This window comes from Schistocerca americana, chromosome 3, assembly GCF_021461395.2.
Source record: "Schistocerca americana isolate TAMUIC-IGC-003095 chromosome 3, iqSchAmer2.1, whole genome shotgun sequence".
NCBI lineage: Eukaryota > Metazoa > Arthropoda > Insecta > Orthoptera > Acrididae > Schistocerca > Schistocerca americana.
In genome coordinates this window covers 174,339,337-174,366,448 of record NC_060121.1, presented here as the reverse complement: position 1 = coordinate 174,366,448, position 27,112 = coordinate 174,339,337, and the positions used below count along the sequence as shown (strand labels likewise).

Below are 27,112 nucleotides of genomic sequence, written 5' to 3'. Positions count from 1 at the left end.
TATCAGCTCAGGTTTTTCAGCATATCCATCACGCTCTCCCAAGGGTTAAACAAACCTCTGACCATACATGCTGTCTTTCTTTGCATACATTCGATATCCCCTGAGACTCATATTTGGAATAGGTTCCACACACTTGAACAAATTCTATATTATATTTGTAAGTAATCTTCTTTGCAGACTGATTTCATTTTTCCAGTATCATACCAATGAACCAAAGTCTGGCACCTGCACTTCTGATTCTATGTGATCGTTCCATTTCATATCCATAAAAAATGTTACAACCAGATATTTGTATGAGCTGACTGATGTCAACTGTGTCTTGCTGATATTGTAGTCATAGGATATTACATTTTTATTTCCTTTTTGTGAAGTTTACAATTTTGTATTTCTGAAGAATTAAAGTGAACTGTGTATCTTTGCACTACTTTGAAACCTTATCAATATCTCATTAAATATATGTGCAGATTTTTTTTCAGACAGAATCTCGTAATATATGGCTTCATCATTTGAAAAAATTCTCAGGTTGCTATTAATACTGTCTGTCAGGTTACTTACATAAAACATGCTATTAATACTGTCTGTCAGGTTACTTACATAAAACAAACAGCAAGGGTCTCGATGCACTTCACTGTGGCATGCTTCAAGTTACTTCTACATCTGTCAATGACTCCCCATCCAAGATAACATGCTGTGTCATACCCGGGAAGAAATCCTCAACTGAGCCACAAATTTTGTTTGTGAGCTTCATGATCACTGGTAAAAATACATAGGACCAAGCAACTAATTTGTACTCCTTGTTCAATGTGTCCCAATGAGTTTATTTGAAATGCAATAAGGAAATATGCTGTTTTTTTCTAGCTGCAAGTAGAATATCTGTATCAGGTTTTCAGTGCTTCAGGGGTCCACCCCAATCTGCATCATGTAGAGGCTACATAAAACCTATCGGCCCCCAGAGATGCGAAACAGCTCAAATCCATCTTAGGTCCACTGAACTATTATGGAAAATTCATTCCTCATGTGGCAGCTACCATCAAACCACTACCTCAGCTCCTTTTCAAGAATGTTAAGGGACAATTACAGCTTGGGGGCTGTTCTTTCTCACAAAGACAGAGTTGAGTCATATGAAAACCAACTTTCCTTACATGTATGTGAATACCCCATTAGATTTCCAAGATGTTAAGGTCGGCACAGCAAAATGAAATTCAGTTTGAAAACGAAGATACAGCTATCATTTTTGCAGTGAAGAAATTTCACAATTATGTGTAAGGATGTCAATTTATTCTGTTAACATGTCGTGAGCCTTTGTTAGCACTGTTCAATGCTCATGCCCAATGCCTGCAGAAATGGGCACCATCCCTCCCAGGGAATCACTATGACACCTGGTATTGGTCCACAGCACAACAAGCCATTGTGGACACCCTATCACATCTCTCAGTAGGTCACGACACCGAGTCTGATGCTGCTCCTGAAGTCTACTTTCATACTGATGCAGAAGCCAAGGCACCAGTGGCCAGCTTACCCCTTGACACCGCAGTCACTGGAGGACCCAGTCCTTTGAGAAGTCACACAATTGGTGGAGAATGGTTGGCCGGGGGATCACAAGACTCCTGAACATCCTGATGTTGAGACCTATTGGTATCACCAATGTGAGTTGTTCATTCACAGTGGTGTCCTTTTGATCCAAGGAGATAATAGCCACACATAGTGGCCATTCCGCAAGTGCTCCAACAATTTTGACATTACTTCATGGTCATTGTGGTATGATTCTCATCAAAAAGCAAAGATATAGAATACACGGTTGCAGCGTGCAAAAAAGTCAAAGCAAGCAGGCAGCACTTTCTTTCTTGGCCTGACATGACATACCTGCAGTGTTTCATTCATCTAGATTTCGCAGGACCCTTTCTGTACTACCCTTGTTTGATCAAGACAGATGCCAGCAGCAATTTTCCACATGTTTCACAGATGCACTCAACATCATCAATGTGCAGAAAACAGCACAACCTTGTACCACCTCACTTCCAACAGAGTGGCAGAGACATTTGTCCACACATTTAAAACTCAACTGGTGAAGCTGCACCAACATCATGATCTCAAAAGAGTGCTCAACCATTTCTTGTCTCCTACTGCTCCTCTCCACAGGATGAATCCAGCCCAGCTGAAAAACTTAATGGTCAGTTGCATCAATCACAACTGTCTATTATACTCCAACCACTCCCCCACTCCCCCCCCCCCCACCCCACCCCACCCCACCCCACCCCACCCCACCCATAATTTGTGTCAACACATTTATACGCTTCAGGATGCAGTCTGGGCACTAGTTTTTTGCAAGGGGTTGCAACAATGGGTACCTGTTCATGTCCATGCTTTTTGGACAGAGCAATGGCTGAAGTCCAATTGTCTGATGGCTCCTGCTGCTGAAAGCATATCAATAAGCTATGTCCTTGCAGCTGCAAGTGGCAATGAGAAATGATTTACAGATGTTTGTAGTTTCCCATTAATGTTCATGATTTCACTACTAACACATGATTTTTCTATTAAATCATGCCTCGTGGAATAGCCACAACAAAGAAGATAATTTGTGGCTTATTTTGAAGTTTATCTTTCAAACCCTCATTGTCCACCTACTTTCATTACAGTAAATGTCATTTGCACCTGCTATCACAATACACTTGCTTCCAGATTTAAAGTAGTTTTCACATTTTTTTTAGAATTTCAGATAAAGGCGAGCCTGATTTGACAGTTCCAGTTATGCCAAATCTTTGTTGAGCATTACACAATATTTTGGTGATTCCCCTATCATGATTGTCTGCAAAAAAATGTATTTTGCATTTTGCCTTCAGTACATGGTTATATGTACGATTGACTTTTGCACCCACTCTTATTTGAGATTTCTCGCTATTTTCCCAATCACCAGTTTTTCTTGTCATCCCGTTTCCTTCTGATTTAGAATCTTCATGTTCAAGAATATCAGATTTGTTCTCTGTTTGTAACACTAATTTCTCTGTTCTTCACCCTAAATGAGCAGAGTTCTTAGGCTTAATATACCTCTCCTGTTGGTTTCTGTCTACATCTACATCTACATTTATACTCCGCAAGCCACCCAACGGTGTGTGGCGGAGGGCACTTTACGTGCCACTGTCATTACCTCCCTTTCCTGTTCCAGTCGCGTATGGTTCACGAGAAGAACGACTGTCTGAAAGCCTCCGTGCGCGCTCTAATCTCTCTAATTTTACATTCGTGATCTCCTCGGGAGGTATAAGTAGGGGGAAGCAATATATTCGATACCTCATCCAGAAACGCACCCTCTCGAAACCTGGCGAGCAAGCTACACCGCAATGCAGAGCGCCTCTCTTGCAGAGTCTGCCACTTGAGTTTATTAAACATCTCCGTAACGCTATCACGGTTACCAAATAACCCTGTGACGAAACGCGCCGCTCTTCTTTGGATCTTCTCTATCTCCTCCGTCAGACCGATCTGGTACGGATCCCACACTGATGAGCAATACTCAAGTATAGGTCGAACGAGTGTTTTGTAAGCCACCTCCTTTGTTGATGGACTACATTTTCTAAGCACTCTCCCAATGAATCTCAACCTGGTACCCGCCTTACCAACAATTAATTTTATATGATCATTCCACTTCAAATCGTTCCGCACGCATACTCCCAGATATTTTACAGAAGTAACTGCTACCAGTGTTTGTTCCGCTATCATATAATCATACAATAAAGGATCCTTCTTTCTATGTATTCGCAATACATTACATTTGTCTATGTTAAGGGACAGTTGCCACTCCCTGCACCAAGTGCCTATCCGCTGCAGATCTTCCTGCATTTCGCTACAATTTTCTAATGCTGCAACTTCTCTGTATACTACAGCATCATCCGCGAAAAGCCGCATGGAACTTCCGACACTATCTACTAGGTCATTTATATATATTGTGAAAAGCAAGGGTCCCATAACACTCCCCTGTGGCACGCCAGAGGTTACTTTAACGTCTGTAGACATCTCTCCATTGATAACAACATGCTGTGTTCTGTTTGCTAAAAACTCTTCAATCCAGCCACACAGCTGGTCTGATATTCCGTAGGCTCTCACTTTGTTTATCAGGCGACAGTGCGGAACTGTATCGAACGCCTTCCAGAAGTCAAGAAAAATAGCATCTACCTGGGAGCCTGTATCTAATATTTTCTGGGTCTCATGAACAAATAAAGCGAGTTGGGTCTCACACGATCGCTGTTTCCGGAATCCATGTTGATTCCTACATAGTAGATTCTGGGTTTCCAAAAACGACATGATACTCAAGCAAAAAACATGTTCTAAAATTCTACAACAGATCGACATCAGAGATATAGGTCTATAGTTTTGCGCATATGCTCGACGACCCTTCTTGAAGACTGGGACTATCTGTGCTCTTTTCCAATCATTTGGAACCCTCCGTTCCTCTAGAGACTTGCGGTACACGGCTGTTAGAAGGGGGGCAAGTTCTTTCGCGTACTCTGTGTAGAATCGAATTGGTATCCCGTCAGGTCCAGTGGACTTTCCTCTATTGCGTGATTCCAGTTGCTTTTCTATTCCTTGGACACTTATTTCGATGTCAGCCATTTTTTCGTTTGTGCGAGGATTTAGAGAAGGAACTGCAGTGCGGTCTTCCTCTGTGAAACAGCTTTGGAAAAAGGTGTTTAGTATTTCAGCTTTACGCGTGTCATCCTCTGTTTCAATGCCATCATCATCCCGTAGTGTCTGGATATGCTGTTTCGAGCCACTTACTGATTTAACGTAAGACCAGAACTTCCTAGGATTTTCTGTCAAGTCGGTACATAGAATTTTACTTTCGAATTCACTGAACGCTTCACGCATAGCCCTCCTTACGCTAACTTTGACATCGTTTAGCTTCTGTTTGTCTGAGAGGTTTTGGCTGCGTTTAAACTTGGAGTGGAGCTCTCTCTGCTTTCGCAGTAGTTTCATAACTTTGTTGTTGTACCACGGTGGGTTTTTCCCGTCCCTCACAGTTTTACTCGGCATGTACCTGTCTAAAACGCATTTTACGATTGCCTTGAACTTTTTCCATAAACACTCAACATTGTCAGTGTCGGAACAGAAATTTTCGTTTTGATCTGTTTGGTAGTCTGAAATCTGCCTTCTATTACTCTTGCTAAACAGATAAACCTTCCTCCCTTTTTTTATATTCCTATTAACTTCCATATTCAGGGATGCTGCAACGGCCTTATGATCACTGATTCCCTGTTCTGTACATACAGAGTCGAAAAGTTCGGGTCTGTTTGTTATCAGTAGGTCCAAGATGTAATCTCCACGAGTTGGTTCTCTGTTTAATTGCTCGAGGTAATTTTCGGATAGTGCACTCAGTATAATGTCACTCGATGCTCTGTCCCTACCACCTGTCCTAAACATCTGAGTGGCCCAGTCTATATCTGGTAAATTGAAATCTCCACCGAAGACTATAAAATGCTGAGAAAATTTATGTGAAATGTATTCCAAATTTTCTCTCAGTTGTTCTGCCACTAATGCTGCTGAGTCGGGAGGTCGGTAAAAGGAGCCAATTATTAACCTAGTTCGGTTGTTGAGTGTAACCTCCACCCATAATAATTCACAGGAACTATCCACTTCTACTTCACTACAGGATAAACTACTAATAACAGCGACGAACACTCCACCACCGGTTGCATGCAATCTATCCTTTCTAAACACAGTCTGTAACTTTGTAAAAATTTTGGCAGAATTTATCTCTGGCTTAAGCCAGCTTTCTGTACCTATAACGATTTCAGCTTCAGTGCTTTCTATCAGCGCTTGAAGTTCTGGTACTTTACCAATGCAGCTTCGACAGTTGACAATTACAATACCGATTGCTGCTTGGTCCCCGCATGTCCTGACTTTGCCCCGCACCTGTTGAGGCTGTTGCCCTTTCTGTGCTTGCCCAAGGCCATCTAACCTAAAAAACCGCCCAGCCCACGCCACACAACCCCTGCTACCCGTGTAGCCGCTTGTTGCGTGTAGTGGGCTCCTGACCTATCCAGCGGAACCCGAAACCCCACCAACCTATGGCGCAAGTCGAGGAATCTGCAGCCCACACGGTCGCAGAACCGTCTCAGCCTCTGGTTCAGACCCTCCACTTGGCTCTGTACCAAAGGTCCGCAGTCAGTCCTGTCGACGATGCTGCAGATGGTGAGCTCTGCTTTCATCCCACTAGCGAGACTGGCAGTCTTCACCAAATCAGATAGCCGCCGGAAGCCAGAGAGGATTTCCTCCGATCCATAGCGACACATATCATTGGTGCCGACATGAGCGACCACCTGCAGATGGGTGCACCCTGTACCCTGTCCTGCACATATTCTTCAATGTTGAGTTGTGTTCATACTATTTAATATTCCGCAAATCTGAAACTTCTTTTCTGAGTATTTCTACCAAAGATTCTTCCAAACCAGCATTAAGTTTCATGTTCACAATTTGTTGATGGTTACAGTCCGGTAAACCACATTCACACAACAGATTTATCATATTTAAATTCACCAAACATGACAGATGAGCCCACAAAGTACCACTGGGCACATTCAAACAACTTTTATCACTGTTTTTGCGCACACTATACAGTTTAAGTTAGTTAGATTTGGAAATTTAACAGAGTAATTTACTACTATATCTACATGCAACATCCTCTTGAAATTTTTGTACAACCTTTGGATTGTCTGTCATGCGATAGTGTCATATCTACTTACTGTGGAATTCATGATATAAGTATAAAAAATGAAACTGAGGTGCTGTATTACATTACTTCCCATAGAGCTATGAGTATGAAAGTATATACAATTTTTTCTCTGTACCTAACACAAGATAGTTTGGTATCTATTATTTGTATTTAACTCTTATTCAAGTAACAATATCTAAATGTGAGCTAACATGATGCATGCACATACATTCTCACCTATCACACTGCTCTCTCTCTCTCTCTCTCTCTCTCTCTCTCTCTCTCTCTCTCTCACACACACACACACACACACACACACACACACAATGTGATCTATACCTGTGGAAAGTGAGTTGTGAAGCTGTGTTTCCATCTCTCCAGAGCTGAACCAGCCCCTTTCTGAGGGAGTGAGCCAAACCCTCTTCCTATTTGCTCCATTGAATCCGATCCAGCAGGTATCAATAATGGGTTATTATAATCTTGTGAAATGCCTTTTCTGTAAAATAATTACATCCAAAGATAATACAATATTAACTTCAGGTTTATAATAGTTGCTACATGATTTTTATATCTGAGGATATATTATCAAATACAATGGACAAAAATGTAAATTAACTGTGTATTTGTGACTAAAGCATCTTTTCATAAATATCTGGAATAAAAGTACTGCAGTAAGAAGGGTTAAACCAGAGATGGAAAAACCACTCATCAAATCTCAAGTTTTTGCAACTTATAAAGCATCAGGGGGAAAAGGGAATAGATAAAATCTAAAGAAAACAAGTAAATCCTTGATTGAGTGAAGATCATGCCAATGCTGTATTGGGAGAAACAAATGCTAAATGATAAGAAAAATAAAGAATAATAAATTCTAAAGGAGTTACTTAGATGAAATAGAACCACCAACAACCTGCGGGTAGTTTGACTATTCATCACTGTAAAAAAAAAAAAAAAGAACACAGAAGAAATCACAGGATTCAGAAGGAGAGGGCTCATTTGTGATTTGGCTGTATTTAACCAAAGACACTCTGGAATTTTGGATCTGAGCACATTTTCATCAATTTTCATCAATGGTCTCGTTAAACTCATAAATATCTGTGACTATGGCAATCTTGTGTCTGCTACATCATATGTGATGCATTTGCCTTGAATTTAGATGTGTCTTACATTTCTAGCATCTTAAGAAATAAACGAGCAAGAATTTATGCTCTAAATGCCATTACCAATTCAGATCCCTGTTTCATGCTTAAAAACTGATAGTGCATTTACTTTTCTAGCAATCAGGCCAAATGAACAGATGACATCTAATTCTGTCAGCAGCAGGAAGAGCTTTTAATACCCTTCACTGATGCTGCAACTGTCAAGGAAGTACTTAATTTATCAGAGATGTGACTAAAATAATTTCACTATCTACGGAAGTTTAAAAATAATGCCCCCATTACTGGTAAGAGGGTGGTTAAAATAAAATTCTGGGATTATAAAATTGTACAGCTCAAAAGATAAACAATCACCAACATATCATTTACTGTATCATTCAAAAATGTATAAAGTTTTCTATCTATTGTCATACATTTGATGTGAGCACCATTAATAGTTCCAGAAAAGCCCAGAAAACATAGTCAGTGTTGAGTGAAGCAACTTTGGAAAATAGTATTTCAGTTGCAGCTACGATTTCATATTGTATGTAGTTAACATCAGTAATTTGTTCACTGTAAACATTATATCTGATACATTTCCTAGAAGAAATGTCTAGAAGTATAAGCTTTATGCTTTGTAGAAGCCACAGGATTGCATCACCTCATCCAATCCGTGAGTTACAGAGCTTCACACTTGAGACACACACACACACACACACACACACACACTCTTAGGAATAAATCCAGGGATGCTCCACCATATATTAAAACAATTTTATTCCCAAATCTTTAATTTATTGGAAAGTAAACTCAGATAAACATCTTCAGTTATGGTGCTTGTTGCTTAGAAGAGAAACTAAATAACAATAACATGGGGCAGGTCACAACAGACACTCACTTTTTGGGGAAAAATTAGTGTAATGATAGGGTTCTGTTGGTTGGTATGATTACTAAATGCGGCAATTAAGCAAGCTGATACAGAGATGTCAAATGCCAAATCATATGTGAAAAGTATATGGTGCAATAAAGTTTCACCATCATCGCCAAGTTTTTTCAGTATAAAACTTACAAATTCAACTTGCTTACAGACACAAAACCAAAAAACTATTGTGAAGAAATTTTGAATGATACTTTTTGTAATAGATAATTATATATTTCAATAGGCAATTGACTCTATAACATAAGACTGCCATACACTATGTGATCAAAAGCATCCAGACACCTGGCTGAAAATGAGTCACAAGTTTGTGGCGCCCTCCATGGGTAATGCTGGAATTCAATACGGTGTTGGCCCACCCTTAGCCCTGATGACAGCTTCCACTCTTGCAGACATACGTTCAATCAGGTGCTGGAAGGTTTCTTGGGGAATGGCAGCCCATTCTTCATGGAGTTCTGCACTGAAGAGAGGTATCAATGTCGATCGGTGAGGTGTGGCATGAAGTTGGCGTTCCAAAGCATTCCAAAGGTGTTCTATAGGATACAGGTTAGGACTCTGTGCAGCTTAGTCCACTACAGTGATGTTATTGTTGTGTAACCTCTACACCACAGGCTGTGAAATTATGAACTGGTGCTCGATCATGTTGAAAGATGCAATCGACATCCCCGAACTGCTCTTCAACAGTGGGAAGCAAGAATGTGCTTAAAACATCAATATAGGCCTGTGCTGTGATAGTGCAATGCAAAACAACAAGAGGTGCAGGCCCCTTCCATGAAAAGCATGGCTACACCATAACCCATTCTGCTCTCTCACGACGTCTAATGACTAGTGAAGTCGCCAATATGGAGTACCTGGAAGTAGGTGGCAGCACAATGCACCTAATACGAAAAACCTGTGTTTTTGGGGGTATCCAGATACTTTAGATCACATAGTGTGTGTACCCGGCATTTTCATTAGAAGTGCTTGGATGTGATGGTGATGTTCCTTCTGTTATACATTCGGTTTCTTTGCACTGGTTTGCCAATCACTTCAATCCTTTATCATCTGGAACCTTTCCTCCTGGATGTACAAGATAAGACGAGAAGCCCCCATACGTCTGTAACCCCTGTTTAGTATCAAATGTTGTTATGAAGGTTGGTAGATATGTTACTTATCATTGTTGGAATCAATTGTTGGAATTCACGTTTACATGTTTCCCCAGTCGCAGTGGAGTTTTAATTTATAGCCATGGCAGATGTGAGCACTCACAGATGCACTACTGAGGAGCACTTAGTGACAACTGTGTTGATGCATGAACAATACTTCTGGATTGGGAAAGATGTGCTTATGTTTTTGGCAGTGTTAAAGACAGACCACAGAGTGGAAGGAAGAAGACACGAGAAGAAACATGTGCCAGTGTCTCTGCTTCAGTTGAACAATCTCCTATGAAGTCAACACGTAACCATACTTTGGAACTTGGTATACCAATGACAATAATTTGAGATCACATGAAAATAGACCTTGTGGTTAGACCTTTATGACTGATGTTCATAAACAAGTTATTGGATACAGATCAGAATGGGCACATTTAGCATGCCTTATTTTGTTACTGAAACTCAATTTCCAAATGCAGTGAACCATGCCAAAGTTATGTTTTCAGATGAATGTGTCATTTACTGTAGCTCACGTGGCAGAAATATTGTCGTCTTGGCCAAAGAGAATCCTCGTTAGCCAGTCAGACTGTGTCTGTATGTGTGGATGGATATGTGCGTGTGTGCGAGTGTATACCTGTCCTTTTTTCCCCCTAAGGTAAGTCTTTCCGCTCCCGGGATTGGAATGACTCCTTACCCTCTCCCTTAAAACCCAATTCCTTTCGTCTTCCCCCCTCCTTTCCTCTTTCCTGATGAGGCAACAGTTTGTTGCGAAAGCTTGAATTTTGTGTGTATGTTTGTGTTTGTTTGTGTGTCTATCGACCTGCCAGCACTTTCGTTCGGTAAGTCACCTCATCTTTGTTTTTATATATAATGGTGTAAATTATTTGCACATGTTACTAACATCAGTGTTTAATGTCCAATTGACAACGAGGTCATTAGAGAAGGAGCACAAGCTCAGTTTAGGCAAAATGGAGAAGGAAAATGGATGTGCCCTTTCAAAGGGTTTAGGAAAATCATGGAAATCAGGATGGGAAGACAAAGGTTTGACGTGTTGTCCTCCTGAATGCGAGTCCAGTGTGCTAACCACAGTGCTACACTGCTCAGTTCCTTAGCTGAGGTCTCTGTCACATGCTCATATAGGGACACTCATATGAAGCGACACCAATTTGAAGAAAGCATCAATATTAGAATTTGTGTGGCAAGGACAGGAATGGTGGTGATGTAAGGTTTCCCATCAACTCATGGTTTAAGTTCACAGCCTCTCCAAAATCTCATGGAGTGAGGGTATGTGACACTTTCATTAGCATCACCCTGCAGCCAGACGACTACCGCGAGTTTTGATGTTCACGTAAAGATAAGTCATTTTAGAATATAAAAACATTTAGTTTAGTACTGATTACATGGTAAATAGGTGTATTAGTGTGCTTTTTAAGCATACCATTAAAGGTTTCATTTTTCTTTACGTAATATAGCAGAAAACGCGAAAAGATCGTACAGTCGGGTTACAGTCGTATTTTCTGTTTACGTTTTGCCGCAGCAAATCTATAGAATTTCATTTAGTGGTTCTTTGCTCTCTCCCGCAATTTAACTGTAGCGTACCTCTTCATTATTTAACTCACATTTCCGGAAAGTAGTGTAAAGTTTAAGTTGTTGTTTCAGAAACTTTGCACTGTTCTTTTTGTTTACACACAGTGGCATATAGGCCAAATTTGAGGAATCATATTTTAGTGTTTATCTGTAATTTAACTGACTTATTCTTAATAAAATATTACGTTTGTCATGAGTGAAAAGTACTTGACTTGCCGTAGAACTGTTAGGTCAGGGCTTTGGTGTAATGGGTGCTGTAGTTTTTTCCATGTGGGTGACTGTAGTGGTGTGGTAACAGGGGAAGTAAATGAGACTCATCAGTGGTTTTGTAGGATATGTAATAGAGATAGGAAGATACTAGAACAAGAGGGGAAAATTGCCACCTTTCAGGCTGAGTTAGACAAGGCCAGGGGAGATCTTGACAGGTTAAGGAGGGAGAAGGGTAAAGAGAGGTGAGAAGTGGCAACAGGCAACAGGAGGAACAGGCCTAGAACTTTGTCTGACAGCTTTGTGGTGAATGTGGAAAATAGATTTGACCTGTTGCTTCAGTTAGAAGCTGGTGAGCCACAAGTAGCTTCAGGTGTAGAAACAGGGCACAACAAACTTTCAGCAGCAAATTGAAAAGTAAGAATGTAGGGAAATCAGTAAAGAGAAAGAAAGTGTTGTTATTAGGTAGTTCCCAGGATGAATTAGGATCAGAATACCAGGGTACCCTTTTTGTTTTAAACCTAGTGCTGGTCCGGTGCAGGTGACAGAGGGTTTAGGATCACTTTGCAAAGATTTCACTGTGGTTATAGTGGGTGGACCAGGATAGTATTGACAGAGATCCTGGGTACAGTACAGAGTGTGACCTGGCAAGCATCAAGGCATACTAGTGTCGAGTTTATATCTGTTCTTGGGCACCACGACCAATCTCGTTTGAACTCTTCTGTCAAAAGAGTTAATTTGGAGTTGGGACGGCTACTTATGTCGAGTGCAGGGTCACACATTGATGTGGTTCCTGTTGATTCTCTCAATATGTGGGATTATAGTAGGCATGACGTTCACCTTAACAGGAAAGAGCGGGTAAACTGATTGGGAAAATAGTAGGAAAGTTAAAGGGGGGAGACACTGCCATGAGTGATAAAATACCAGTGGTTTTAGGGTTCATAAAAGACCCTTTTTTAGGATAGGGAGGACAGGAAGAAACCTAACTTTAAGGGAGGTTAGGACTGAGACAAACCTTCAGTTTCAGAAAGAAACCAAAAACCATAATTCTAGCTTATTACATCAGTATAAACAACTATTGGTGAAGAATTTTCAGCAATCAGCAGAAATTTCAACTCTACCCAATTTTAACTCAGTCAATGTGAAATGTCAGCTATCTTTATTGCATCACAATATTTGAGAACTGAGAAATAAAATTAATTAATTAATTATCTGCATAGATGAATTAGAGTCCTCAAACCCAGCTGACATAATCTGCCTCTTTGAACATCATGTAATCACTGGTATATCACTTTTTAAGTGTTACAGGATTTAGGTTAGCATCTCACTTTTGTAAAGCAGAAATGGAGAAAGGAGGAGTTGCCACATTCATCAGGAACTGTCATAAATTTAAAAACATACACATTCATAAATTTTGCCTAGAACAGCATATGGATGCATGTGCAACAGAAGTAGAAAAAAATCCTTCATAATGTTAAGTGTACGGTATATCGAGCACCTGCAGGTAACTTTAATCTGTTCACAAACCACCTTGAAGCTGCACTGGCCCATTTAACAACCAAAAACAAAGAAATAGTGGTTGCTCACGATTTCAATGTAGATTTCCTTAGAGACTCTCCCAATAAGAACTTATTTGAGTTAGTAACACTATCATTCAACTTAATTCCCACTGTAACGTTCCCCACTAGGGTAGCTCACAAACAGCTGTTGATAATATCCTTATAGAAAATCCCAATGAACAAAATTATATTACAAAACCAATAGTCAACGGCCTCTCAGACCATGACATGCAGTTCCTTCTGTTAAATGTAATACTGAACAAGATATATAATCTGTTAAATCTGAGCTCAAGAGGGTAATCAATGAGCCAAAAATTTATTATTTTAGGACACTCCTCAGAGAAATTCACTGGACTGATGTTGACAGTGCTCATGGCATGAAGGAAAAGTTATATTTTTCATATTTTGCTAATAAAGTGCTTACCTTATTTGAACACTGTTTTCCCCCAAAACTAACCAAGGTTACAGCAAAGTCTACAAAGAAGCCATGGATTGCTCAAGGAATAGAGATATCTTGTAAAACAAAAAGGAAACTGTATCTGTGAATCCGAAACAGTTCTGATGTTGATGCTGTAGCAAATTACAAGAAATACTCCAAAATATTAAAGACTGTAATATGGACAACAAAGCAAATAAATTACAAGGAAAAGATAGTCATGTCAGATAACAAAGCAAAGACAATATGGGATATAGTGAAAGAAGAGACTGGTAGAACCAGACATGAAGAGAGACAAATAGCATTAAGAGTAAATGATACATTGGTGACAGATGTGTACAGTGTTGCAGAACTTTTTAACAAACATTTTATAACTGTTACTGAAAATGTTGAGTTGTCAGGTTCTGTAGATGCTGCTATGGAATATCTCATACCAGACATTTCAAGTAATTTCCATAATATGAATTTGAACCTCACTACCCCAGCAGAAGTGATGTCCATCATAAAATCTTTAAAATCAAAAACATCTAGTAGGTATGATGAAATATTAACAAAGTTAATTATAGAATGTGATTCTGAGTTAAGTAACATATTAAGCTATCTGTGTAACCAGTCATTTATCAGTGGAATATTTCCAGAATGGTTGAAATATGCTGAAGTTAAGCAACTGTTTAAGAGGGGAGATAAAGAAATAGCATCAAATTTCTGACCAATTTCACTTTTGCCAGCATTCTAAAAAATTTTAGAAAAAGTAACGTACAATCGGCTTTATAACCACCTTATCACAACTAACATACAGTCAAAGTCACAGTTTGGATTTCTAAAGGGTTCTGATATTGAGAAGGCTATCTACACTTACAGTGAAAATGTACTTGATTCATTAGACAAAAAATTGCAGGCAATTGGTATATTTTGTGATCTGTCAAAGGCATTTGACTGTGTAAATCACAATATCCTTCTAAGTAAATTAGAATATTATGGTCTAATAGGAAATTCTCCAAAATGGTTCAACTCTTATATCTCTGCCAGGAAACAAAGGGTGTTACTAGGCAATAGACATGTATTAAGCAATCAGGCATCATCCAACTGGGAACTAATTACATGTGGGGTCCCACAAGGTTCCATCTTAGGGCCCCTACTTTTTCTTGTATATATCAATGACCTTTCATCAGTAACATTACCAGATGCCAAGTTCGTTTTGTTTGCCGATGATACAAACATTGCAATAAATATCAAATCAAGTATAGTCTTAGAAAGATCGGCTATTAAAATATTTGTGAACATTATTCACTGGTTCCTAGTCAATTCTTTGTCACTAAACTTTGAAAAAAAACATACTACATGCAGTTCAGAACTTGTAAAGGGTGTCCAACAAGTATATGCCTAACATACGATGACAAGCAGATAGAAGAAGTGGGCAATGTTAAATTGGGATTACAGCTTGATAATAAATTCAGCTGGGAGGAGCACAACACAGAACTGCTGAAGTGTCTTAACAAATCTCTATTTGCAATGTGAATTGTGTCAAACATAGGGGATATAAAAATGAAAAAACTGGCATACTATGCTTACTTTCATTCCATAATGTCATATGGGATTATTTTTTGGGGTACTTCATCAAGCCAAGCTAAAGTCTTCCAGGCACAAAAATGTGCAGTAAGAGTTATATGTGGTGTGAACTCAAGAACATCCTGCAGAAGCCTGTTTAGGGAACTAGGGATACTACGGTTAACTACTGCTTCCCAATATATTTATTCCTTAATGAAATTTGTCATTAAAAATATATCACTTTTTCAAACCAACAGCTCAATTCATGGAATCAATACTAGAAATAAGAATAATCTTCACAAGGATTTAAAGTCACTTACTTTTGTACAAAAAGGTGTGTATTATTCAGGAACACACAATTTCAGTAACTTTCCAGCAGCCATAAAAAGCTTAACAACCAACTAAATTCAGTTTAAGAGAAGCCTAAAGAATTTATTGGTAGCCAACTCCATCAATTGGAATGAAAGTAAAGCTAATCTAATCTAATCTCCGGTGGGGACGTAACAGACCTCTTTATGCTATGCAGTCCCAGATTTCAACCCCCACCCCAACAATAAATAAACAAAAATATGAAACACAATATTTAACTGGTCACAAATTTATTAGAGTCATTAAGCCTTTTCGATTTAGGCAGTTGAACACATTGGAGACAGCCCAGCTAGCAGTGTCATATGACTATTACAAGACATTTGCATGTTCCCTCACATAATGGTATAAAACAAAGGTCACTTACCTATCCAAAGCATACTAAAAAAGCCATCTAGTAAGTGGAGGGAAAATGTACATTATTTAACTCAAATTAAAAACAATAATTATACTTGTAAGTTTCAGATTTCATAATGTAATAACATTAAACTGATATACACCACCACCACCACAACCATCACCTCAGCCATTTACAACCACAGCAGGCCAAAGGACTCTTCCAGGCTTCTCTGTGCAATATGGTCTTTAATTACAAATGGTTCAAATGGCTCTGAGCACTATGGGACTTAACATCTGTGGTCATCAGTCCCCTAGAACTTAGAACTACTTAAACCTAACTAACCTAAGGACATCACACACATCCATGCCCGAGGCAGGATTCGAACCTGTGACCATAGCTGTCGCGCGGTTCCGGACTGTGTGCCTAGAACCGCTAGACCACTGCGCTTTAATTACAGATAAGCATGGGGCTCCTAAAAGTTTTCTAAGGTAATCTATTCAGCTTTTATTTGGTCATTACCTAGGCCTTTCATTACCTCTTAGGATCCAACAATAAAGTTCCCTGCTCATTTTCACTTTCTTTGCAATCATATTTATGTCTTTCACTCCAATCTATTCCCTGATTCATAAGTTTATTATCTTGTTTCCCCCAAGTATTTACCATCAATCAGCTCTCCATTAGTCATTGAATAACCCTCTGTTTTTGAATGGCTTTCACACAGAAAGTTAATGTTCCACTGTCTTAAATAAAAATTGGTGACACAATGAATTTCAATTTTCCATGTTCCTTGACATCTAGAAAGCCTTTGACCAGCACCATATCTATGTCTAGTAAACTATACACATGCATATGGAATAAATGACTGAATTTAAAGCTTCCTCTGAATAGACTAACTAAGTACGTCATTCTTAATGGAAAGCAATGAGTGGTGCACCTCAAGGTAGTGTAACAGGACTACTGCTGTTCACGATATATATAAATTACCTGTTTGATAAAGTCTAAAGACATATGATGGTGTTCACAAACAATGCAGCTGTGTAAGGAAAGTCACATTGTTAAACAATCGCTACAAATGGCGGAGAGACTGGTGCAAGGATGACAGCTGACATCATATAAAAATATACAGACCATAATAGGAACATACAGACTAAGAGCAAATAAATAAACTGAAAAGTGTACCACCATTTATTCAGATATAAAAAAATACAGCCTAAAATTCTACAGGCATATTAAAAGAATGAAACCAATCAGATTAACAAGACATCTTATGAAATTCTAAAATGTCATAGTAAAGCTAAAATTGGATCAATAAAATAGTTCAGTGCAGTACAACAAGGTTTGAAGAAAGCAGGAATAACACAACTTGATATATCAGACAGAAAAATATTTAGGCAGCAAATTCACAGCTGTGTGCATGGCCTGTTAGAAAAATTGAAGAAGAGTTGAACAACTAGGCCTGACAAATGGAAGTAGTATGGTCAGAAGGTAAAGCTAAAATTAAAACCTTAAACTGCTCTTTGTTTCAGTTATACTTTATCATATTGTCGCAGTAGAAGCTGAGTAGCACAGTCACCATGGTGTAGTGGTTAAGATACTAGACTGTTGCATGGAGTTCAAAATTCACCTGAACTGTAAAGAACAAGATGTGGATGCAGGACGACAAGGTCACCATCACCACAAGCTAGCTGCTGGAGGGGGCACTCCCCAACATGCCGATCAAGGTACCCATCGCCTTTGTTTAGAAGCTCCAGCCACTCACCTAGCTGCCGCAACCTGGAAAACTAAAAGGTGCGACGTTCCTTGGAGGTGAGGCCGCTGGAGAGAAAAATCCTCCGCCACTGATCACTTACAAAAATGATAGGAAACTACGTCGATATCCTCATGGATAGCTGACGAGCCCAAGCTCTTGTGGACTCTGGAGCATCATATTCAGTCATTTCGGAGAAGTATCATCACCAGTTGCAGAAAACCACATTTGTCAACAACAAAACATCTCTGCTGAAGGTGGCTAATGAGAAATATGTAAAACCTACAGGAAGATGTGTCATTTGTGTGGGTATAAGGGTCCATACACAGCCCTCAGAATTGATCGTCTTACAAGAGTGTAGTCATGACGTCATACTCGGATGGGACTTTTTGAAAGCTTCTCAGGCAATTATAGACTGTGGTTGCTCAAATATTATGCTAGATGAGATGAGATACTGTGGACAGGAAGATGCGCATCTGAGTGGGTAAAGACTATGTGTGGTGGATGAAGTGACCATTCCTTCTGTCAGTGCTAGAAAGGCAACTGTCATGTGTCATGCCATGCAGCAACCCATTGATCTTGTAGTAGAATATAAGAGAAGCATACCAGTGAAGAATAACTTAATCATCCCAGTCTCTGTCGTCTTGTTTAAGAATGGATTCAGTGAATTGTGTATAGTTAATTGTCGCTAAGAACTGAAGATCTTTCCAAGATGCATGTGCATAGCAAACGCTGAGCCATTAATTGCCTAACAGCTGAGTGTCATAGAAACCTCCCACGCTGAGTCTGTGGGCGAAATTGATGCTACTGCTATGAGACAAGATCTTCTAGCTTGAGTATCACCAGATCTCACTAAGGAACAACAGAAGAAGCTACTTGCCATTCTTCAAGAGTTCTCTGAATGCTTCAATCCACAGGTGAAGAGCAAATTAGACAAACTGATGGTGAAACACCGGTTTAGCACTGGAGACCATCAACCAGTAAGCCAGAGAGCATACCGTGTGGCACCGACGGAATGTCGAACAATTCACAACAAGGTAGAGAAAATTATGAAGAATGACATCATTCAGCCTTCGCGGAACCCATGGTCTTCAGCAGTGGTTTTCGTCAAGAAGAAGGATGGCAGTTGGCACTTTTGGGTCGATTACAGGAAGCTTAATAAGATAACTAAAAAGAATGTTTACCCACTTCCATGAATTGACGATACACTAGGTTGTCTGAAGTGCGCAAAGTTTTTCTCATCCATGGACATGTACGTGGGATACTGGCAAATCGAAGTAGATGAGGCTGATCATGAGAAAACTGCATTCATCACTCCCGAGGGCCTGTATGAGTTTAAGGGAAGGCTTACTATCTTTCGGTTCAAAAACTCGATATTTTTTGTTTAATTGCGTTTTTGGATCCATAAAAGTGATTAGAATCCACCCCTAATATGGAATTGCCAAGCCATTCCAAATATGGAATGGAAATGTTTGTTATTTGCGGTTGAACAAAAAAAAAAAAAAAAGCACCTGCCTGAAATTGGCCTTTTTCACTTACCAGTTTTTTTTTAGAATTTCTACTCTGTAGCCGTGAAAAATTATTCTATTTGCTTGCCCATGACTAAAACTGATAAAGTGATCAAGAAGCTTACGATGTACTATGGCTTGGCAATTTGACGGCATACCAATTTGCTGGAACAGATGAAGAAGGCACTTTGGGCAACGTACTTCCACAAGTGTTCGACAGATGACCACCCACAACACCAAAATTGTCCAGCTGGGGAAACTAGTTGGTGCAAGTGGTGCATTGCAGAGGCTACCAGACATCTGGATGAACACCAACACGACCAGCCACTCTCCAAAGAAGTTCAAAAAGTGGTTCATCCAATCTACGAGGCTCTTTCAGAGGACAAGTTATTGTACCAGTGCTTGGGAGGAAACACACAAAATTCAAATGAAAGTTTGAACGCATGTGTTTGGAACTTAGCCCCCAAGCATTTGCATTCTGGTGCAAAGACTGTGGAGATTGCGACTTTCCTGGCGTGAGCAGCTTCAACGAAGGGTATTCAGCAAATCTGAAGACCATGACAATGATAGACGTCACTCTGGGACTCTATTCGACACAGTTCGCCAAGCATTCGCCGCTTGTCACTGGCCGTACGAGCGGCTCTGGAGCAGTGCAGGATGGACCAGATCAAGCAGAATGCCCTCTATGAGGAAGAGGAATGGCTAGTTTATGGACCCGGAATAGCAGATTGAACGTAAGTTGCATAATATTGCATTTATATGTAGTCAAAAATTCAAACGCTTTTTTCTCTAAATGACTTTTTTTTATCATGCGGTATGGTAACCTCAAATCTACTGAACCGATTGGCATGATTCTTTGTTTCTGATGAAGCTAACTAAATTGTCTAGGAGTTGTACCACTTTTATTCCGCTCCATCAACTACAAATATTTTTACTTGGCCGACGAAATCGAAAAATCGATGAAAAAACAATTTTTTTTTTTCTCCAAATGGCTGCCATTTTGTTTCCTATGGTCCAAATAACTTAAGCGAGGTACAACTCCTAAAGAATCTTATACACTTCGCTAACGTCAAATCAATATTGATTTCAGATGAGCCAGTTGACCTGTGACATACCGTGCGTGGAGGTCTACATCGATATTTTGTTGCATTCTGAAGGCACTTCTGTCTTTGGGCTTCAACATTTCCAGTCGAAAAAATTCCAGTTTGTAGAGGAAATATCAATACACATTTCGACCAAATTTGATATTGATATCTATAACACATCCCGAGAAAAAAATTATCAAAGAACATGCTTTTTTCAGGCCAAAGATAGTAAACCTCCCCTTAAGGTAATGACATTTGGTTTGTGTAATGCTCCAGCAACTTTTGAACAGACGATGGATAATCTTCTAAGTCACCTGAAGTGGACGATGTGTCTTTGTTATTTAGATGACATTATAGTGTTCTCAGAGACATTTGATAAACACGTAAAAAGACTGAGGGCCATTTTAAGTGTCTCCAACAAGGCGGACTGAAGCTTAAGCCAAGAAAGTGTCTCTTTGGAGCAAAAGAAATCAAAATAGTTGGACACTTTGTGTCAAAAAAAGGCGTGTGGCCAGACCTATAAAAGGTGAGATCTATAACAGAATTTCCTATCCCTAAAAGTGTTAGAGATGTGAGAAGCTTCCTCGAATTATGTTCTTATTACTGTTGTTTTATCAAAGACTTTTGTATCAAAGCCAGGCCACTCTAAGAGTTTTAAAGGCCGATGCTAAAATTATCTGGGGTGGTGCTCAACAAGAGTCTTTTGATGTGCTGCGAAAAGCTCTGATGACTGACCCTGTACTTGGTCTGTATGATGAGAGAGCACCTACAGAACTACACACAGGTGCCAGTGGGTATGGGATCGGTGACGTCCTGGTGCAAATTTCAGATGGAAAAGAGAAGGTTATAGCCTATGCTTCTGGGACACTTAAAAAATCCGAGACAAACTACTCAACAACAGAAAGATAATGTGCAAATTTCAACAGTATCTCTATGGAAGGCCATTCACAGTTGTAACAGACCATTATTCACTTTGTTGGTTGACAGGTCTTAAGGATACAACAGGACGACTCGCCAGGTGGGCACTACGTCTTCAAGAGTATGATATTACCATAGTGTACAAAAGTGGAAGAAACACCAAGATGCCAACTGTCTCTCAAGAAACCCTGTGCAAGACTATCCAGACTTTGATAAAGACAGTGACTGTCTCGCTGCACTCCAGGATCTCTTTGCTGAGCAGAAGAAGGAGGCCAAGATATCTCAAATTATGCTTACCTTAAAACGGGCAGAGGACGTGAAAGGACAATTCAGGGTAGTTAATGGATTACTTTGCAAGAAAAACTTTGATCCATTTGGAAAGAGGTGGCTACCAGTGATTCCTAAACACATGCGCTTAGATGTTCTACAGAAATTCCATGACACAACTGAAGCCGGACATTTAGGATTTATTAAGACATCCGATAGGATCCACAAGAGATTTTTCTGGCCAGGTTTATTTAGGAGTGTCTGTCACTATGCGTTGAACTGTCGAGAATTCCAGAGAAGAAAGACAGTTCCTAGAAATCACCTGGCCGACTCATCCCAATTCCACCAGCCGAAACGCCTTTCCAGCGTGTTGGGACTGACCTCCTCAGATGATTTCCAATGTCTGCTAGTGGCAATAGATGGATTATTGTTTGAAGTGATTATCTGACACGCTATAACATTACTAAAGCCGTGAAAACAGCCGAAGCATTCGAGGTAGCCAAATTCATCAGGGAAGACATTGTATTAAAACACGGTGCCCCAAGGTCGTTAATTACGGATCGAGGGAAAGTTTTTCAATCGAATCTTGTGACAGAGATAAACCGTTAGTGCAACATTACTCGTCACATGACGACTGCCTACCATCCGCAAACTAACGAGCTTACTGAACTCCTTAATAAGACCTTGGCCGACATGCTATCAATGTTCATCAGTGTTGAGCAGAGCAACTGGGATGAGGTGCTACCTTTCGTGACGTTTGCCTTCAACACCGCCAAACAAGACACCACTGGATTTACACCATTTTTCCTGGTGCATGGGCGTGAGGCATCTATGACGATGGACACTGTGTTTCTATTACATCCTGATGATGCGGATGACAACTACATCAGCCAGGTGTTAACCGGAGCTAAGGAAGCTTAGCAATTAGCTCGACTCCACACACTGCAGGCTCAAGAAAACGATCACCGAAGGCATGACGCGAGCCACCGCCCTGTTGTCTACCAGCCTGGTGACCTCGTCTGGATCTTCACTCCTGTTTGAAAGGTTGGTCTCTGTGAGAAGCTCCTCAGGTGCTACTTTGGACCTTATACGGTTGTAAAACAGTTGTTTGATGTTGCTTATGAAGTTGAAGATTTTGACCCAGACACAAGACGACGAAAGATCAGAGATATGGTCCACGTCGTTCGAATGAAGCCCTATAAGGATCCTGCAATCCAGGGTAAATTCGAAGCTCCAGCGACAGGCAAAAAGTGGAAAGGTGGCGAAGAGCATAGCAGCAAAGGAAGTTCTAAGAGGATCACCGCCAGGGCGAACATCAGTCATCAGGAGTCGGAGTATGCAGAATCGATGACTCATTCCTGGACTAGGAGGACCATGATGCTGTTCTCTTAAGGAGGGAGCAATGTCACAGTAGAACCTTGCTGCAGTCACCGTGGTGCAGTGGTTATGATACTAGACTGTTGCATGGAGGGTTATGAGTTCAAAACTCATCTGAACTGTAAAATTTTAATTTCTATATTCAGTTCGAGTACATTCTAGAAGTATCCACAAATGTCAAGAATCATTGTACTGGAATGTTCTGTAACTGTATATATAATGTACGTGTTATGGCCGGAGGCAGTTCGCTCTGCACTCTTGTATGTGCAAATGCTAAATAAACCTTCGTTAAGTGAAGTCAGTGTTCGTCATTCATCTAATTACACCTTCTTCTACTTGATAATATAGATAAGAAAATTTCCATCTTTTGCACCAAACACATTCCACCTATTCATGTTAAGGCATCTCAGTGTTTAATACACACAGATAAATTCAGTTGCAAAAGACAGATTCTTCCTTATTTATACAATAATGCATTATTGAAGTTAGCAACTGAGGAGAAATGACTGCAAATGTTAATAATGTTACTGGTCTTTTTTGTTCATAATGTGGTCCAGTAGAGCCCAAATATTAATAATAATAATAATAATAATAATGAGGAAGGGGATTTATCGACATAAAAAACCTACATCATGGACAGGTAGACAATTTAAGAAAATTCTTTATAGAACAAGCAGAAACTAGCAAAATACACAAAGCAATCACTCATATAAATACATTGGCTACACCATTGCAATTGCATAACCACTTCTACAACCCTTTAGATCACATAACATCAACAGATACAAAGAAAGTAAATTGGAAAAAGAAAACACGACATGGCAAGCACCCGTATCATCTAACACAGCCACACTTCGATCAAGACGCATCCAACACATGGCTAAGGAAGGAGTCATGATTGTAATGCAGGATCAAACAATAAACACCAGATATCACAGCAAGCATATTATTAAAGATCCCAATACCACAATAGATAAATGCAGACTTTGCAAACAACAAATAGAAACAGTAGATCACATCACAAGTGGATGTATAATACTAGCAAATACAGAATACACCAGAAGACATGGCAATGTAGCAAAAATAATACATCAACAACTTGCCATACAACGTAAACTAATAAAACAACACGTTCCCACATACAAGTATGCACCACAAAATGTACTGGAGAATGACGAATACAAATTATACTCGAACAGAACCATTATAACATATAAAACAACACCACATAACAAACCTTACATCATACTCACCAATAAAATGAAGAAATTAACACAACTAATCGAAATGTCCATACCCAATACAACAAATATACAGAAGATAACAGGAGAAAAAATTGAAAAATACATCCAACTGGCTGAGGAAGTCAAGGACATGTGGCATCAGGATAAAGTCGACATTATACCAATTATACTATCAACTACAGGAGTCATACCACACAATATCCACCAGTACGTCAACGCAATACAGCTACATCCAAACGTATATATACAACTACAGAAATCTGTAATTATTGATACATGTTCAATTACCCAAAAGTTCCTAAATGCAATGTAACATATACCGTACAGTTAAAAGGAAGTCACGCTTGATCAAGGTCAGCATCACTTTCCATTTTTAAGCAGACATAATGTCTGAGAAAGGAAAGAAATATAATAATAATAATAATAATAATAATAATAATGCAAGTAAATAGGCAAAATATCTTACATTATTTGACTATGCAATTAGTGACCAATCTTTGGAAACTGTCACAATATTCAAATATCTAGGTGTTAACACCCAGAAAGAATTAAAGTGGAATGACCACATGAATTTAACCATGGAGAAGGCAGATGCAACAACCAGATTTATTGGAATAATTCTAAGGAAATGTGATTCACAAACAAAAGATGTTGCTTACAAAATGTTTGTATGACCTGTTCTTGAGTATTGTTTCTTGGTCTGGGACCTTTACCAAACTGATTAACAGAAGAGAAAGAGAAGATCCACAGAAAAGTTGCATGAATCATCATGATTTTTTCAATCTGTGTGTGTCACAAAAGCACTCAATGAAGTGCAAGAGGAAACATTACATGAAAAATTCTGTGCATTTTGGAGAGTGCTTACAAAATTCGAAAAGATCAGATTACAAAATGGGCTATGAAACATATTACTTTCTCCAACATATATATTGCTTAATGGCCACAACACTGAAGTTAGAGAGATTTGGGTTCATACTAAAGACCATGGCAGTCTTTTTATCATATACCACCTGTGTATGAATGGTAATACAGAGGTGAGATAATAATACTGGTACACTACGCAACCTTTGCTATTACAGTGGCTTGCAGAGTACAGAAATGGATGTAAACATTATGTTTCACACCTATCAGAAGTATACTATTCACAGCACTACTTAATTTATCAAAGGTGGCCCAGGACATTTTTTCTCCTTTATTTATTTCTTTTGCTGTCCATCCACCTGTTGCCATCAACTAACCTAAATACAAAAATCTTATCAGCTGGTTATATGACTTCAGCATTAATTAACACTGTACTCTTCTTTATGTTTTAATTATACATTTTATGATTCTTATTATAATGTGTTTGAGGACTACTTTCAAACTTGCTCTGTTATGAGGGTTGGAAATTAATAGTGGCATCACTGTTGTGGCATCACTGTTGTGGCATCACTGATGTAGAGATGTAATCCAATAACATCACTTATACTACACATTAGTTGCACAGCTCTACCTTACCTCAGCACAAATAGATCCACACTTACCACATCACGCACATACACATTTATGGGATGACTGGAGCCTTGTGTAGCAAACAGTCTAATACAGTATTTCTGAAAGAAGAACAATGGAGCTAGATAGAAACTGAATTGTGAGAAAATGTACTGCAAAACTTCAAAAGGCTTGCAGGAAATCTGTATTGCCTTACAGAATAGTGACAACAAACTGGGTATGAGTTTTCAATAACGGACACAAAAACTGTGGCAAACATTCGCTGACCTGGTTGCCGCAGTGTCAGTGAAGAAGTGTACGCTCTTACCAAGTTACTGGACAAATTGGATGATTGAGCTGACCCAAGAGGAAAGATTAGTTCATACAACTGTGGTTTCATTCATTCATTCATCCATCCATTGTGTTCTGTAGATCCCATCAGGTAGAAGAACTATCATGGATGTGTAACGAGTGAAAGTATTCATTAACATCATTAACACAGGACAAAGAGAGTATGGAAACTTAGTCTGTATACTGTATTAATAACAAACTATCACTGTGCTGTTTAATGATAATCACGCTTATGCCAGCTAAATATAATTGAGTACACTGGTAAGACAAGTGTTACTCTGGCAAAAAAGTGCCTCCTCAATTTTACTATAAGCGCCTGTTTATCTGCTATTAGTAGCTCAATACAACTGCGTTCTGAATCCTGAGCAAAGAGGCTAAGTCTACAAGAAAATTATTTTTGTGCTGTGAATATCACAGTTCACTTGAAACTGATTTTTATTTTTAGAAACAAAAACCACTGCAGAGTAAACCATCACATTCTGAAGTAATGCTTGGGCAAGAGACAAATTTTATCACAACTGGTTCAGTATGATTTGACGGAAATAAAGAAATGGCTGTGATACAATACTGCTTGTACCCATTTGGAATGTAATGAATGAGAAGGAGAGGCTTTCTTACACCGTATCATTATGTTGCATGAGACATGGGCCACATCTTACGAGCCATATCTGAAACATCAATCAGACAAATGGAATCATTACAAATAACCACAACAATTAAAAACTTGTCAAAACCCACACAATGTGAAAGTTATGGTGATTCTTGTGCAGGACTGTGATGCGTTATCGTAATGTATACTGTTCCTCAATGGTAGGTCATCAAGGTGCAGTTCAGTTTTGGACCATGACCTACAACCAACTTTGAGTAAAAAGTGGCAACTCTTTCCACAGAACCCACTCGTCATCTTGTAGGACAATGGTCACATGCATACAGTGCAAGAAGAGACTGATCTGTTAGTTATCAGGGCTGGGAAGTGCTGTATCATCCAACGTACCTTCTGGACTTAAGATGTGGTGACTTCAAATAGATTCGTAAGATGATGGAAGCACTTCATGGCATTCACTTCAGAACTGTTACACAAATTCCTCAGTTAATAGGCTGTGTCCATACAAGCTATTAACACAAATGACACCACTAAAGCTGTCCTATAACTTCCATATGACTGGCAATAGGTTACATGCAATGCTACTGAATACTTA

At 39.3% G+C, this 27,112-nt stretch overlaps 1 protein-coding gene across 1 annotated transcript in view; it reads right to left on the bottom strand.

Moving 5' to 3' along the window:
• LOC124606811 (cytoplasmic dynein 2 light intermediate chain 1) overlaps window positions 1-27,112 on the bottom strand; it is an 88,790-nt gene that overhangs the window by 9,628 nt on the left and 52,050 nt on the right. The window contains exon 7 of the mRNA XM_047138879.1: window positions 7,040-7,196. Coding sequence (XP_046994835.1) covers window positions 7,040-7,196 — 157 coding nt within the window. The remainder of the gene's footprint in view (window positions 1-7,039; window positions 7,197-27,112) is intronic.